Genomic DNA, 17,460 nt, shown 5'->3' on the forward strand with positions numbered 1-17,460 from the left:
TTTTCCGTTTGTCGGCTCAGCAAAAGCGCAGGTGCGTCAGACGCGAGAAAAAATATTGTCTCCAAACCCTACGAATTCAGCTCCCACATGTGGCCAATATTGCCCTCGTAGCACTAAAACTTTGTTTTTAATCGACTGTTCAAAATAGGTACATTTCGTTCTGACACACTGTATAACAAAAACGCTGAATTTTTTCCCACAAAGATATTCGTACAATATCAAAATATAACACAGTAGTTACATTTTAAACTACTAAAACGTTGAATAGAACGCAATCCAAGGCGCAGAGAAAGCTAATCCAATCTCAAAATTACAACACCTAAGTAAACAACTGAACTGAAATTTTTCTCTCACGCATTTTTAAAGCTTTTTAATTGGGCACGCGAGATAGTTGTAGCAGTTCTGGAAAGCAAAATAGTAGAGTTACGGTCACAGCTAACACAGTAGTCAATTACATTTATTCAGTTTAAATATAAATTACAAGGTATCTATTTATCAAATGCACGTGCCCTTGTATTTTTACTTTTTCGGTGTAGCTTTCTCTTAAAACTCGTCACGCACTGCATTGTAAGGGAAAATAAAACAATTTTAATTATAATTCTACTAAAATTAGCTAACTAAATACAAAATCTGTAACACTGCTCCCTCCCCAAGGACTGCACGTCCCAGCAGTACAATCCTTGGACAGGAAGCCAAATTTACAACTAAGGCATCAATGCAATAATAAACAATGCATTACAATAACAAACAACATAAACAATAATTGCAATAAGTAACTTAAAACAAATCAAATACTAAATACAACTCAAATACAAATTTAAAAACAAAAAGGACTATGGTCTAATACTATTTACAATTATATACACTACATACTATGGCCATAGTAAGGAGCTAACCTGTCGTAATGAACGACTTTGGGCTTAAAGTTCGATGACTTAAGGATCCGAACCACAACGTCGTTCAGCCTGTTTAAGACTGTGTACGGACAATCCCAAGGTGATTGTAGTTTCGGACAGTCCTTTACATCGAGTCGAATTCCACAACCCCACCTTGTCTCCTTCGTTGAATCGATGTGCAGTAGCTCTCGTGTCGTCATCTTCTCTGTCGCCAAGTTGACATGGTCTCCTGCAAAATTACGCATCACTTCAAACCGTGCCTGGAAGTCTTGGATGTACTCCTCAGGCGATGAAGGCGCATCCGGAAAGCGACCAAACAAGATTACAGGGAAGACGAAGGTCACGACCAAAGAGCATCTTAGATGGGGAATAGCCGTAGTCTCGTAGACTGCACCGCGCTAAGGCAGTAAAAACAGTGGTAACTTCTTGTCCCCAGTCCAGTTGGTTTCTGGAACCAATGAGAGGTTATTAAAGATAGTTGGATTAAACCTCTCTACCATGCGGTCCGACTGGGGATGTAAAGGAGTCCTTTGGGTTTTGTCAGTGCTGAGTAGCTTGCAGAGTTCTTTAATTACAGCCCAGATAAAATTCCTTCCCTGATCGGAATATAACTGAAAAGGCACTCTGAACCTGGAAATCCAGTGCTGTATCATTACCTCTGCTGTGACGGCTTCTTAATCAGGAATAGGATATGCTTCAGGCCACTTGAAGTAATCAATGACTATGAGGATGTATTTGTTGCCATCAGCAATTCGCGGCAGAAGTCCCAATATGTCAAAGGCGATACTTTCAAAAGGTGCTTCTATACTGTAACATTGCAGCTTGCCTCAGCTGCGTTTCTTCGGTCCTTTCCGACCCGCATAGGCATCACAAGATTGACACCACTTTTGTACGTCATCCTTTGTGTTAAGTTTTGCGATATCTGCGAAGTTTTTGATAAATCGTCAATAGTAGTAGAACAATTCCAGAAAATTTCGAACATCGACAATATTTCCTGAAACGAGCTAGAACATTCTAGATTTTAAATGTTCTAGAAAATGGAGAAGTCCTCCATAAATGAAATATAAAGGAAAAAATTATCAGGAAGGAATTTTAAATAAAACCAATTTTTAGATGACTTGCCCTTGATGGGTTTCGAACTTAGCGCCGTCAGTTTCCGAATCCGACATGTTACCCAATGAGTCACTGTGTGCTCAGTCGAAAGAAGCAATTTTCGCTACAATAGGGTTATCTTTGAGAATCCTAGGATTATTATAACTTCCGAGTAAGAAAATGATTCATTTAGCTATATTGACACTGCATTTACAGAAATCTCAATGGTCAACAAAACCATTTTGATTATTGTAATATGCTTTCATAATATCTGCTGTTTATTTATAGAATGTGTGTATTCCATTCTGCTAGAATGTACCAGTATCCTTTCCCCATCAGTATTGTTCTTAATGTTCTGGTATATTCAATTCACATTACACTTTGAAGAAATCAAGCTATTTGCTTTGGAGATAAAGGCGAAACATTTAAGTCTATACAACATAGTGTGAAATCAGCACAAATACAAAAATCAACCTTCAAAACTTGAATTCATACAATACATTTTTCTCACTATAACATATGAATATTATTGAAATAACAGTAAACTGCACCACAGGAAAAAATTCCACAAGTTCTAAAAAAGATTCATTAATTTTAATTTTGATATTTATCATATATATCAATATATGCATCAATTTATAACTACTGGGTTGCAATTTCCTTTTGGGATTCAACCTTAGTTTATTTTTAAGAAGGTATATGCTGGAATACGAGACTTACCGTATTTCAGGAAGTAATATTTTCCATTAAGTTACTATTAAAGCATTTGATCCTATAAACAATTATTATAAACATGCTGATTGCAATTAAATCTTATAAACAGCTTATTGTAACTGCTCTTCCAAAACTAGAAATTCACAATCAAAATTGCATTGTCTGTGAACTAATTAGCCTATGATATAAAGTACAATGATCCTCATTCAATTTTTCAGGAAAGCTACAAAAATTGTTATTATTTACACAAGGTTTTCACAAATGAAAGCAAAATAGTTTTGCTGCCATATGTAAGTAAATATATCCCTATTCATTCACTTTTCACATGAGTTCTGTGGTTCATAACAAAGCCTAATGATAAAGTTAATCTTTATTAAATGGCCCAACTGCTTAAAATATAGTATTTTACAAATTAAAAAAAAAAAAAAAAAAAGTGTTACGAAGATGTACACTCATGTCCAAAATTATGTTTACGTGCATAAATTCACGGATTTCTCAGAGACTATGACTTATAATTTAATGAATTTTTGTGGAATCGTACATAACATGATGACACATAAATGCAAAAGAAAAAATTGAAGATCACCTCATGTGATATAAAATTGTAGCATGAAACAATAAAAATGGTAATAAAGTGTGACAAAGAGAGTTAAGAAAAAAAAAAAAAAAAAAGGAATGATTCAGTAAAAGAATTAAGTCTTACGAATTTAATATGGAATATGATCTCCCCTGACTTGTAGACACATATCACAACGTGTTTTAAGGCTGGAAATAACGTTGTTAACCACAGCTTGGGGAATTAATCTCCACTCTTCCAGCAATGCCGTCTTCAGAGCATTTACATCTCTAGGAGGAGGATGTATACGTGCAATTGCTCTTCCAAGGTAGTCCCATAAGTTCTCTATCGGGTTAAGGTCAGGAGAGTTTGGTGGCCAAGGTATTCGCTTAATGTCTTCACTTTTAAGGAATTCATCAACGAGGTTTGCTCGATGTGCACGGGCATTATCATCCATAAATAAAACGTCAGGTCCATATGCACCCCTGAAAAGTCTTACATAAAGATCTAAGACCTCATTTCGATATATGTGGCCTGTCACAGATCCGCTGCTGAACACGTTGTAGGGGCGTACGTCCATCGATCATTATTCCACCCCATACCATCACACCTCCACTACCGAAACGGTCACGTTCCACAATGTTCGAGGGATCATTTCATGTTCCTGACTCCCTGCAGATGTAAACACGTTTAGAATCACCAGCTAAACTAAACCGCGACTGATCAATAAAGAGAACATGGGACCATTGATGTTCAGTCCAGTTTTGATGTTCTTTACACCAATTAAAGCGATCCCTCTTTTTCTGTGAAGACAGTAAAACACATACCCTTGGCTTTCTGGCATAAAGACCTTTTTCATTAAGCCTTCTGTATATTGTTTGCCGTGATGCAACAGTTCCAGTGGCGGCTGCAAGCTCTGAACTTAACTGGCAAGCAGTAGCCTTTCTGTTACGACGGCAGTTAATGCCAGATGCCGATCTTCAGAAGCAGTTGTCATTCGTTTCCGACCTTTTCTAGGCCTGCTTACAACACTCCCATCATTTTGAAACTGTTTCCATAGCTTAAAGACTGTCTGTCTTGAAATATTCAGACATGTGGCTGTTTCCATGATTGACTGCCCTGCTTCTAAACGGCCGATAATTCGCCACTTTACAGATTCTTCCAAATGATACTTCGAAGCCATAACAAACCGCTTTGAGTCCCTGCACACTGAAATCAAACGCTATGTTGCAGAAATTCACTCAAATATTCAATTTGCGCAAAGCGCTTGATTCACCCTTGGATGACGCAATGCCTAGATTTGCATATGACAAACCGTTTGATTACTTTTGATTGGATAATGCTAATTAGGCTTGGTTTTCACACATTCTCTGCAAATACGGATCACATTGATTCGATATTTCATTGAATATCATCATTTTTGGGTATGTAAAGATAATTTTGGACATGAGTGTAATATCAGGAAGTATACATGACAGTTAATCAATCCCTCATGCATATTTTATCAGGAATTTATAGAATTTAAACACGTTTCACATTTAATCTTCAATTTAATTACCAGTATTCATTCACCACTAACTAAAAAATATCTGTTGAAATGATAAAATGCAATTTTCATAACAATAATTTCTTATTATATATTATGTTTACCAGGTACATATTTGGAACTTCAGAGACTGAAGATGGAAACAATTGTGAAATGATCTTCAAAAATCAGCACAAAAAATTTTAAAAATGAATTCAAAACAAAATATATCATAGTTAAAAAACTTATAGAAATTATTATTTTATAGAATGTGAATTGCGATTCATCTGCACAATTTCAAACAGTTTAATTTTGTAGCTGCTAAACTTTTGAATTCCAACTCCCATTCTGAGACTATGTTAGGGAATTTTCAATTACTAATATATTACTGTAGCCTTATCAGTCATATGCATCTCATTACCTGTTTCATGCCCTTGGGTATTGTTGGCTTCAAGACATTTTTGTCCCCCACTAATTTTCATAATTACATATAAGAGGAAAGAACTTCATTTTTACACTGATACTGGTAATTTCTTTATATAATGAACATAAAATTTGATTACACATGTCAGAGAACTGACTAACCTTTTTTTTGTCTGTTATTTTAATGTAGATTCATAGATAATCTAATTGCCTAACTAAACTCTATACAGGCAATGAATTTATTAAATATCTGTCCAAATGCAGAAAATAAAAACCAAGTATCTAATATTATTTACATAACATATGTATTTTAAAACTTTATAGAAAATTTATACACAATCTTGAATTGCACAACACTCAAAATTTCCATTTAGCTTGCCTTAATTTTCATTTTTTTAGCCTTTTTATGTGAACCAGAATAATTTGTAAATGTCTCATATTTTCTTCCAGAGCAACTCAACTTCTGCAGGTGCCTGAAGAAAGCCTTGTTGATGCTGATAGTGTCACTTCACAACAGACTGCACGAGCAACTCAAAGAAGAGCCTCAGAAATAATACCAAAAGCAGCTTTAAAGAAGGTAGTGAAGAAAGTTGTTATAAAGAGGCCACATCTGCGTCGAAAAGGTCATGGTCACCACCCCCAAAATCGGTGGGTTGCCTTTCATAGTGCATCTAGCAGGGATGATGAAAGTGAAATATTATCACTCTACAGAGGAGACGCTTCAACATTTGATGATTTTTTACAAGCCTCTGCAAACCAAAGAAGGCAGTCTTTTGATGACAGAAGTATCACTGGATTCAATAAAAATGCATCTCGTTTTCAAAGTTTGCCAGATGTTAAACGTTATGCAGCTGAAAAAGGTGCAATAACAGATGACTGGATTCATGAACTACCCCAAGAAGATCCAGATAATATGAGCACAGCAAACCTGCTTATTCTTTATGAAGGTAATGAAGAAGGTGAGGAAGATGATATTCCTCAATTTGAACCACCACAACTAACATTTACAAGGCCATCTGTATCACCTTGTCCATCCAGCTCACAGTCCGTGCAATCTACAAATGCAGATGTTACATCTAATACCACAGAGCAGATATCTCCTCATGAACAAACAGATACGGTGAACCATATTAAAATACATGACTACATGAAATGAAAAAAAAAAAAAAAATTCCATAATCAACAAATGCAACAACTAATTTTAAAACTCGTGACTATATGAAATGGGATAAAGGATTTTTTAACAGGTGTATGCTTCAATTAGAAAATCATATTACCTTAGAAATTTTATGCTGAACTATATTAAAACATAGTACTAAATTATTTCAAGACAACATCATACCTGCCACATTTTTTATTACAATTCCTAATGAAGTTTTATTATCGGCTTGGTGAAGATGCTATGATATGCAAGGGTAATTTTAAAAATCACATGTAAAATTCAGTATTTGAAATTAAATTCTAACTTGAATGTATACTGAACTTCCAGTTATTCATATGGCTTTTATTCACTGTGCGGATTATTTTTGCAAAATACTTAAAAAAAGAGGTTCTTATACCATTACTTGAAGAAGATAAAAAAAACTTGTAATATTTCATATAAATTCACAACTTTTGAAGAAGTAATATGATTGTTAAGACTCTGAATGAAGTTCAAAGCTTGTTATTAACTCATGATTGAAAAATTTAATATTGAAAAGAGCAAAGGTTCTTTCAATGAAGAGGCAGCAACATCAAGCCTTGCTGAGGTTTCTTCTGTTTGACAGTTTGAAAATATTAGTGAAAAAGGATAGAAATGGCAATGAAGGAATAATAATAATAATAAAAAAAAAAAAAAAGATGAATGCTATAATATTTTATCAGGTACAGGCATTCACAATGCAATAGTAAGAGTGGCTGTGAAAGATGTAGGTAAGATGAAAAAATTGAGTTTGTGTTTAATAATATCACATATCTGAACGGTATGTGTCATATTGGCTTAAAGTACACCATTATGACTCTCAGAGATAGAGCACTCTTATTGAGAGAAAAACTCAAAATCTGTATAAAATGTTATTACTGTTTTATTTAAGCTGCATTTTAAAGAGTATACTGTTTATTTAAAATCTATAACAGTTTGATTTTTAATCATACTTTTGCAGTAATTATTGTTTTACACAGCAATTTTTGGACTAACCAAATTTTCCAGTTACTCATGTATTGTACTGTTTAGCACAGTTCTAAGTAAATACTTCACTTACCTATCATAAAAGTTTATTTAAATTTTGCATGAAAATGCATAAGGACTAAAACTAACATAAATCATATTTCTTAAATACATACAGAAAAGCATCAATAAGAAAACTATACATAATTATAAAAAACAATACAAAAAATTACATTTGATTATCAGAACAAAATGTCTTTTTGCACACACAGATTAAATCCTAATATGCTTTAGGGAATTCTGTTTAAGAAAGTTTCTTCACTACACATATTTTATAATTTCATACTACAGAGTACAAAGAGTACAGATATTTTGAAAAATAAATACTCATGAACACAATGGAATTATGGATGGCTAAAACACCTTTGGATGGCTTAAGGAATAAATATCACATTATCAAAAGGCATACATTTTTAAATAAGAAAACAATAACATGACCAACAAATATAAAAAGTATGTTCATCTTTTCAGTCTGAAAATATATAAACAAAGAAGGTATTTTAAAAACACACATATATACATAATATTTTGATTCATATGGAGGAAAAAGAGAATATATGAATCAGTATTACTTGATTTACGTTTAATGACAAATAAGGATAAAAATCATAGCATACAGATACTCTTCAATGTTACTAAGGAACAATTTTCCCCACTTTAATTGAAAAGAATTTTAAGGTAGGTAAACACTCAAATATTACAATCCTAAAATAATTTTTAAGACCTTTTTATTACCCACAATATTCTCCACCCATTTTCAAATTCATCAGTTATTAGTGAAATTACAAGAACTTTTTGAAGAGGAGAAAGTTCTTGAAATGAACTAAAGTTTCTGTTTCAGAACCAAAGAAGACTAAAAATGAATGCTTATTTTTTCCTATTAACTTTGTTCTTAAGTTATATTTTTGTATAAAGTTTAATTTCATTTGCTTCTGAATGGCAACAATTATTTTTAATTCAATAACTGCAATTAACTCTTTTTCTGAATTTAGAACTATCAAATAACTGTACACGGAAAATCATTAAAGATTTTCCTAAAATATAGTCCATAAATATTCATAAATTCTTTTATCTGCACAGTCAACACCTCCATTTTTAGTTTTAAGTCCAATACCTTTTGAAGAAAACCATGTTCCATTCATTCTTCTAATTCCTTTATATATCTTCATAATAAATGCTCATTTCCATACCTATATATACTTCTAAATATCCAATGAAAGAAAAAAGACTCGCATTTTACGACAATACAATAAAACACAAAACAAGATGATCCGAAAAGTCAATATCTGATCAGGCTTCTAGCACTCAAATACCTCACAACTCAGAGATTCCATGCAATGCCAAGCATCTCATAATAAAGATCCCGTTTCTTTCTTAGACTAGGTTAAGTTGTCAATATAGTGTATATGGATTTACCAAACAATCATGTCCATCATACAGTCTGAATTCAGCATATGCTCTTATACAAAGTTTAAATAATATTTTTAAATTCAGAATATTTTTTCCAGGTTTTAGAAGAGGTATGAGTTGATAGCTGTTCATTCTATCTCAATTACAAGCATTTATGAATATCTAGTCAGTGGTTCTCAAACTTTTTTGTCCCATGACCACTTTCACCATTGCTAGATTATCTCTTTCCCTCCTTTTAAAAATTTCATAAATACATATATACATTTATTTAAATTTACATTATTTTTATTGTGTTTCATAAATTAAACAACAAAAAATATACAAAATGTTGGTAAATACCAAAACTTGAATAAAAGTTGTTCTTTTATATTCATAAACTACTAAATACTTAGCAGCTAAATAAAAGGCTGACTGCATTTTCTTTTGAAATTAAGAAATTCCTCCCTAAAGAATTCTCCTCCTGTTGGAGAATCTTTGATCTAGAATTCTGTAGAAGGGCAAGGGTTCAAATATTCAATAACATGATTCATTCTTACGCCACTCTGAGTATTCATGTTCATTGGTATATTTTCATAAGAGTTCCAAAAAGGCACATCAGGTCTTACAAAGCAAGGCAGCACTTTTCTCAGTTTTAAAATGATTCAGTCATAACAGTCAAAATTAATACAATCAATGGAATTAGTTTTTACTGCAAGACAATCAAGGGTTTGATTTTATAAAGTTGCTAATTTTTCAAGAGATGTCTCCCCGCAGACAACTAAGAAACTTTTATTAAAACTCCAGAACAATAAATGATAATAGGCAAGATAAACGTTTTATAGCTATAATCAAAATAACTGAGCATATTCCCAATGACAGCTAGCAAAGCACTTATGGATACATAATTATTTTCAAATTTTTTCAATAATACAGTCACTCTTATTTTTCAATTTCAATTTATCACAAAAAATCACTTCTAAGCAAACAGATTTCTTGGTATTAATCAACTTACATTATGGTAAAATAAGTCAGGTTGAATATTCTGATACATAAACCTCTTCATTTACAGCATATCATATATGATACACTCCAGTTTCTCTCCATGGGCCCACCATATTCAATATGATATGACAGTGATGGATCACTGGTGATCCACTATATCAAACATGATAAAGAAGTGGAGTGTCACTGGTGGCTCACCATTTTATACTTGATATAATTTTTTTATTTATTTTATTATAATTTTAACGTTCCATTCTAGCTCACCATTTTATAGCTAAAATGGAACGTTTTATTTCAAATTTAAATTGACACAAATTATGTAACAATGCTGTGAAACCTTACTGAATAGAATCTCTTGAGTTTTACTTGTTGTTATATATATTATTTTATTCTATGAATGTAAAATGCATAATGTTTACAATGTGCATTCAGAATTTGAAAATGTTTCACACAGTGGAAGTGGATTAAACTTTTTTATGTAAATATGGCAATATGACACAATAGGTACTGATGTTCAAGTGTTAATATTGTTTACTTCTTCATTGCATTAAGTTAAAGCATGGAGTTAAATGAGCATGAAGCATAGAAGAAGCATGGAGTTAAATGAGCAAATATAATCATTATTACTAATACTACACATTAACATATTATATAATTTTATTTTGACTGTAAGTATTAGGATTTCCTGCTTATATTATAAGAAATAACATTTAAATAATGCATGCAAAAATCCTAATCTTTCAGTGAATAAGCATATTTTATAGGAATAATTCTTGCATGTTCAGCACTTCAAGATCACTGGTGCATGATGGAATATCATTTTCTCGAAGTTGGCAGCAAAGAGGTTAAGGAAACAGTCTATACTGTCAGTTTTGTAAAGCTCACGATCATACTATTTTCTCTGTATCAATTAGAAAGAACTCAAGATGCTTCATTCAAAACTTTCACAGTTTAGTATGTTTTTTAGAACTTCAGCCAGAATAACTAAATCATCCCCCCAAAAGCAGACATTTAATTAATATGAATTTAAGGCTGATATCAGATCATTAGTAAATCTACTGAATGTAAAACAGCTAATGATGCATTTTGGGTAACGCAACCTGAGGAATGTATTTTTGAGACACAGGTTTGATGATGCATTCTATAGCTTCTTTGTCCTAAAAATGAAAAGGTTCAGTCATCTTTAGTTCAGCAGAGTTAAATTTAAAAGCAATATATATTAGTAACCCCAATTCTTCTATCCAAAGAGTCTTTTACTGTTTGACTCAAGGGTTATTCGACCAGCTGCAGACCTATTTTGATGAAAAGCAACCTATTTTTTACAGAATAAATTATTAAATTTAAAAAATCAGTTTAACCTATTTTAGCTGGTGTACTGGAAGGGAGATTAATTTATTATTTTGCGTATCTGCAGCATTTTTTCTTTTCTTCAAAATAGAGATAATAACAGGCCCTTCATTATGAATAATAAATTAATATACCTAGAATAATGCCTTGAATTCTTTTAAAACTACAGCATAATACATAAAGATATTATGACAGCTGACACTGTTACTTAACACTATCCATAAAATCAGAATTTTAGATATTTCAATGCCACTTATGCAAATAAGTTACTCTTAATATGTCTAAAATGCTGTTATACCTGTAGTAGAAATATTAGAATATTAAATATAAATAAATGTTTACCTACCTTAAGGTAAAGAATGATTTTAACAATTTTGAAAAGAATGAGAGTATTACTACCAGAAAGCAGAGCATTAAGACATCAACAAAATACAGAAAATCAAAAATTTTTTTATCAGAAACTACTTCTATAAAAAAAAAACTATGAATGAAAGAACAAGAAATATAATTAAAATTGAATACAAATTTATTCAAGTTAAATTTAGAATCATTGTCAAAAAATTTATAAATAACAAAAAGAGTTTAATTTCTTTTAATTAACAGTATTTAATTATGTCTTATAGAAATGATTTCCACTAGCAAAATGAAAATTATTCCACTAGCAAAACTACATTTCTTTCAAAAACATAAAAAACTTTTTTCATATATTTACCAAACAGTTAATAATTAAATTGAATAAACAACTAAATAATTTAAGATACTTGTCAGTTTTACTAACAATTAATCTCCAAGTTTGGTGGTGTTTTTGCACATTTGAATTAGATATTTTTCTTCAGTTCAAACATTTTCATACTTGTAAAGCACATATGTATCCTTCTAAACTAGTTGAAAATCAAACCTGAAATCAAATAAATGTGAAAGCCTTCCCTCCCAAATTTGTAGGAAATCTTCTCTCAGGGGGACTCTTTCAAGTAGCAATTTGTAGTTTTGGAAATAAAATAAGTCATTTGTTTTTTGCATTTCCATTTCAATTCCAATATTTATTTATTTATTTTTAATATGGTGCCTAAACTTGGCAAAAACTTTTCCCTTGCTGCTTTGGTGGCCAACAGAACTGACAAGTACTTGAATTAAATATATTGTGAATTCAAAATTATTTAGCTTCAGTAATCTAATCTGAATCAATTATTTCAAACATTCAATATAAAAAAATTGCGATTTTTGTTGCTTGGAAAACAAAATGTCTACTAATGTGTGTACAGACAACTATTCATAATCCCTTAATAACTAATTCAGTATAATTTCCACGTACAACTTACAAAATACACTTCTACATAATTTGAATAGCTTTCATAAACTTTCAGAATCACTATGTGGTTATTAAAAATTCTCCAAAAAAAGTTTTATATATATATATATAAAAGCAAAGGTATACTTTCTATGAGAACATCAAAAATTATTCAGTGGTTCAAATATAATTCAAATTTATTTCATTTAGCTTAAACTAATCGTTTAAATTATTCAACTCTTAAACAATTGCAATCATATATAATAATCAACATTTTAAGCTGCATTCACTAAAATATGGATAATTTCATTGATTACAGATAGAGCATGTACTGGTAATTTGATTGAAATATTATACAATCTTATAAAGATTTATAAAGGTAAAGCATTTTATAACATGAACATGAAGAACATTAATGGGGGAAAAATTTTAACATTAACTTAAAATATTTAGCATGTAAAAAGATCACTTACTGCTTTTAAATCTACATTTCTTATTAAATATTACTTAAGAAGAATGAAATCACACATATTTCTTTCATATTGAATCAACAATTAAAAAAAAAGAACATCAAAAGTATAAAATAGCATTCAAAATTCTTAATAACAAATTGTAAAAATTGCATAATAAATGCAAAATTAAAAAATTTTAATAAAAAAACTACAGAAGTATTATATTTTCAGTTGTCCATAAAACATATTTAGCTCAAATATGAAAAATGTGGAATGCATCAAAAACAGATAACTAAGAGGAATTAGCTCAAAAAATAGCTTAGTGGTAAAAATCTGTACTTAGTTAAAGATATAAAATAAAATATGTAACACAACAAAATTTATTTTGTACATTACGATGTAAAAAAAATATTACTTAAAACAAATATAAAAAGAAAATACCCTACTTATAAATATTACCCTAAAAACTGGAGTGGAAATAATAATATTCAGTGAATTATCTTCACAAGGATTAGTTTCATGTCTATCAATTTCTGCATGTATTAATATCGAAACTAATGCAACAATACACATATTTTGATAGATTTTATTCAAAAACATACAAAAAAGAGTAAAAGATATAATTCTAAAACAATTAAAAGACAATATACTATAACAAAACAAACACTTTTGGAATATATATTAGAAGGAACATATATTTAGGAATGAAATTACTGTTTTCTATAAAAATAGATAAATATTCTTCAAACTCTGAAAAACTCTAGAGCTTAGATTCTATAATAATGCCCATATTATTTATAAATTAAAGCATAAGTTAACAAAATAACAGCTAAACACATATTAACACTGATGAAGAAATAAAACAGTTGTGAATAAAATTAAGTAATTTCCCTGAAACATTACTTTTGCATAAAATAATAATTAAACACAAGCATCAATAAAAACGTAATATAATAGGAACAGCTTCAAAAATTTCAGTTGTCTTATTTAACAAAAGGAAGCACCAGGATGATTTAGATAAAATTCTACATCACAGACTCAAATAAAATTAACCTGTTTGAAGTTTTATAAATGACACAGCAAACTGCATTCAAAAATAAACATGCAGAGATTTTAAAATTAAATAATTTAACAAAACAACTTTATGTTTATTTTACTTAATAATTTAAATTAGGACAGAAGCCCAAATTCACAATTAAACAAATTTTAGAACATCTTGTATTTAAATTTATAATGATTCAAAATTTAAATTTGCCTATTTTAAGAATTCAAGACATTTAAAGATACTTCAATTTAAACTAGTAAGGTTTAAACCTGTAAGGTGTAGTCTCCAAATATCAATTAAGAGAGTGATCGTTAACTTTAATTTGTTAAAATTTGTTTAGACTGTTGCTGGAAAATTCTGGGAAAAAAGTGCTTTGAAATCTTCCAGTTGTTCTTTGCCAGCACTTAATAACTTAATTCTTCAATCTATAAACATTTTTCTGATTATAATTTACATATTCAATCACACTATTCTGTTTCTGCCTCTCTTATTCTAAACTTCTTTCTTTACCTGCTTCAGGCTCTTGGTCTGGGCAAAACAAATTTATTTTATGAAAGTAATTTTCCTAATTATGGGTTCAAAATGCAAGAGTTAATCTTTCAGTCAAAACAAGTTAATAATTATAAATTTCTTAAAGAGCAAAATAATAAATGCACTAGCTGTACATCATAACATGAGAACATCCGCAAATGTGGATGTCTGTCAAAAGTATTACAATGACACTCTGCTGAAAATTATAAATTAATATCAGAATAAACAAGTAATATAAAAAAATTTAAAGTCAATTCCTACTTAGGTCAACAAAGAAAAATTAAAAAATATTAAAAAATTTTTGGTACTTTTTAATTTTGTTTTAATATTATCAATAACATTTTAATATTATAATATATATTTATTATTTAATTAAAAATTAAAAATTTTATTTTCATATATAAAAAATTTTAATATGTGAAAAAACAATTTAATATGTGAACAAACTGTATTAACATCAAATGTCATCCACTACAAGTTTAAAAAAAATAATTTGAATTTGAGTGGATGAATAAAAAGTTTTTTATTAATGATTGATATTTAATTAATTAAAATTTTTTTAGTCAATTAATTAAAAATCCTACTTAAAGTCAATTCCTACTTAGGTCAACAACAATTTTTTTTTAAATAAAAAAAAAACAAATTTAATTAAAAATTAAAAAAAAAAAATTTAATTTAATATGTGAAAAAAACTGTATTAGCATTAAGTGTCATCCACTACAAGTTAAAAATATGTATTTGAACTTGAGTGGATAAATAAAAAGCATTTTATTAACGGCTGAAAATTTGAACAAGATATAAGGAGAGTGTGAGCTAATAGTAGGAATTTAAAAAAGTGAAATATTTCAAATAAATTTCTGTTCAGTTAAAATAAATGATGAACATTCAAGAATGCATGCCTTATTTGAGACAGTCCGCCTTTTTAGAGATTAGAATCAATTATTTGAACATATACACTAGTCCATACACACATACATATGAGCACATATACACATACATATGTACCACACACACATACATATGAATCAAATAACTGAAGTTTTTCTCAGTACAACATAAAAAAAAAATTTTGAACATGTGTGTCTACTGTCAGCTCTCTTAATAATACGACAATTTCTCCAGAAGTAAGCAAAATAATCTTTATTTTTTAACCTCTCTAAAACTCAGTAAGTAGCTGCATTATGAGCATTAATTCTCTATGCCAGTGGTCTCAAACTCAAATTGCATGTAGGCCAAATGTCGAATCTGAAAACAGTTAATGGGCTGAGTTTTTTTTTTTTTTAAATAAAATGAAAATTACTTTAAACACATTTTAAATTTTACTCAGAAAATATTTATCAAAACATACATAAATAGCAATAATAACATCGCAAAGACAAAATTTTAAATTTATATTTATTTTCTAGCTGAAATCTGAAGTTTGACACCCGCAAGACATTTTTGTTGGTTACACTTTGTTATTCAAATATACTGATAGCTAAATATTAAGTTTTCAGACTTTGCTTATTTAAAATATTTCTAGCATGATTAATAATCATTAAATATCTCACTTAATTTATTCATTTAAATTCATTGAGAATCATTCATTAAATTAAAAATAACAAAATTATGAACATTTCATCCCAGAAAATTTTCCAAGTGGTACAAAACTTGAGAATAAAAAATGATAATTCAGTCTGTTTCTCTTATTTATTAAATATTTCTTTGATGCATAAATAAAATACATATATTCAAGCTATTATACACTTCTTTTTTTTTTCTTACTATAACACTGAATGGCATTTTAAATTTTGACAAAGTTTGTAGCCTTAGACAGAAATTACTAAATTAACTTCAGTTATCTTCATAATGGATTACAGGTGGTCATTGGTCAATCATGTTTTCTTATTATTTTCAATTGTGAAAAAAAGCTGTTCACATACAGTAAATGTATTCCCGAACAAAGCGATTATTCTTAGTGCTAAAATTCATAACTTAGCTTATTTATTTTTTGACAAGCATGAATAAAAATTAATAAAATCTGCATCTTCAAATCTCCGAATAAGATTTGTAACCCACTATTAGATTTTGTGCATTATTCATGTTTGTTTTTAATGATAATGAAACTAATGTAAACTCAGACTTCAACTAGCTAAACTCTTGAAATATTTGCAACAACTACATCATTGAAATGTATGAACAGGCCACTAGTTTGAGACCACTTCTCTATGCAATCAACTCTACATCGTATTTATGCCTGATATATAAACAACTTATCACTAAAAAAGAAAACAAAAAAAGTTCTACAGTTGTAGCTGAATACTTTGAAATTTATATAACAAACACAGGTTTTGATGAGACTATAAAATACAAAAGCAACGGAACATATAACATGAAAATAATTTCTTAAACAACATGAACACAGTGAATATGAAAAATAATTCCTAGTGCTCAATACCTTTTAAGTAATAAATGTATTAGTGTTGAGACAGGGGAAAAAATATCCATAAAATATAGTTAACTGTTGTTTGACAAATAGCAGCACTTTGTCAGTTCAATATATCAAAAGATGAACTTATAAAAAAATTTAACATAATTATAAAAAATTATTACTAACTACCAAGAAATTATTCTGAAGAAAGATTATTAAAATGTTAATCACTTCTGACTAACCTAAAACTAATACTCACTGCTCTTAGACTAGATACAAAATTATTTGGGAATAAATCACTGATTGATTTTATAAGTTGGATTGCGATACTCTGAAACAGCTTCTCTATATAAAGGATTTATTTCCTAAAAATAAAAATAAAAAAAGATCAATTAAAATAAAAATTAAATATTTTTAAATGTTACAAGGGTACAACAATAAATAAAAGTGAACATTAAAAAAAAATCCTCTGAAATAAGTACTGATTATTTATTAAATAACTACAGACTGCACAAATAATTCAAGAACAAACTTTATAAAGTGGAATAAAATTGTAAAATTAACAATGCTCTCTCTTTCAGTCT

At 29.5% G+C, this 17,460-nt stretch overlaps 2 protein-coding genes across 4 annotated transcripts in view; one reads left to right on the forward strand and one right to left on the reverse strand.

The window, feature by feature from the left end:
- The window catches only part of LOC118204111 (bestrophin-4-like), a 76,755-nt gene extending 70,067 nt beyond the window's left edge, over positions 1 to 6,688 (forward strand). For both annotated transcript variants that reach the window (XM_085815322.1, XM_035376431.2), the window contains exon 10: positions 5,657 to 6,688. In XM_085815322.1, the coding sequence (XP_085671448.1) occupies positions 5,657 to 6,362 (706 nt within the window). In that variant the 3' untranslated portion in view covers positions 6,363 to 6,688. The remainder of the gene's footprint in view (positions 1 to 5,656) is intronic.
- Positions 6,689 to 7,442: 754 nt separating this feature from the next.
- LOC118187650 (integrin beta-PS-like) overlaps positions 7,443 to 17,460 on the reverse strand; it is a 128,191-nt gene continuing 118,173 nt past the window's right edge. For both annotated transcript variants that reach the window (XM_085815308.1, XM_085815316.1), the window contains exon 22: positions 7,443 to 17,241. In XM_085815308.1, coding sequence (XP_085671434.1) covers positions 17,173 to 17,241 — 69 coding nt within the window. In that variant the 3' untranslated portion in view covers positions 7,443 to 17,172. The remainder of the gene's footprint in view (positions 17,242 to 17,460) is intronic.

The sequence above is a fragment of the Stegodyphus dumicola genome, chromosome 1 (assembly GCF_044657685.1).
Source record: "Stegodyphus dumicola isolate Sdum_Otavi_A_Nest chromosome 1, ASM4465768v1".
In the NCBI taxonomy this organism is placed as follows: Eukaryota; Metazoa; Arthropoda; class Arachnida; order Araneae; family Eresidae; genus Stegodyphus; species Stegodyphus dumicola.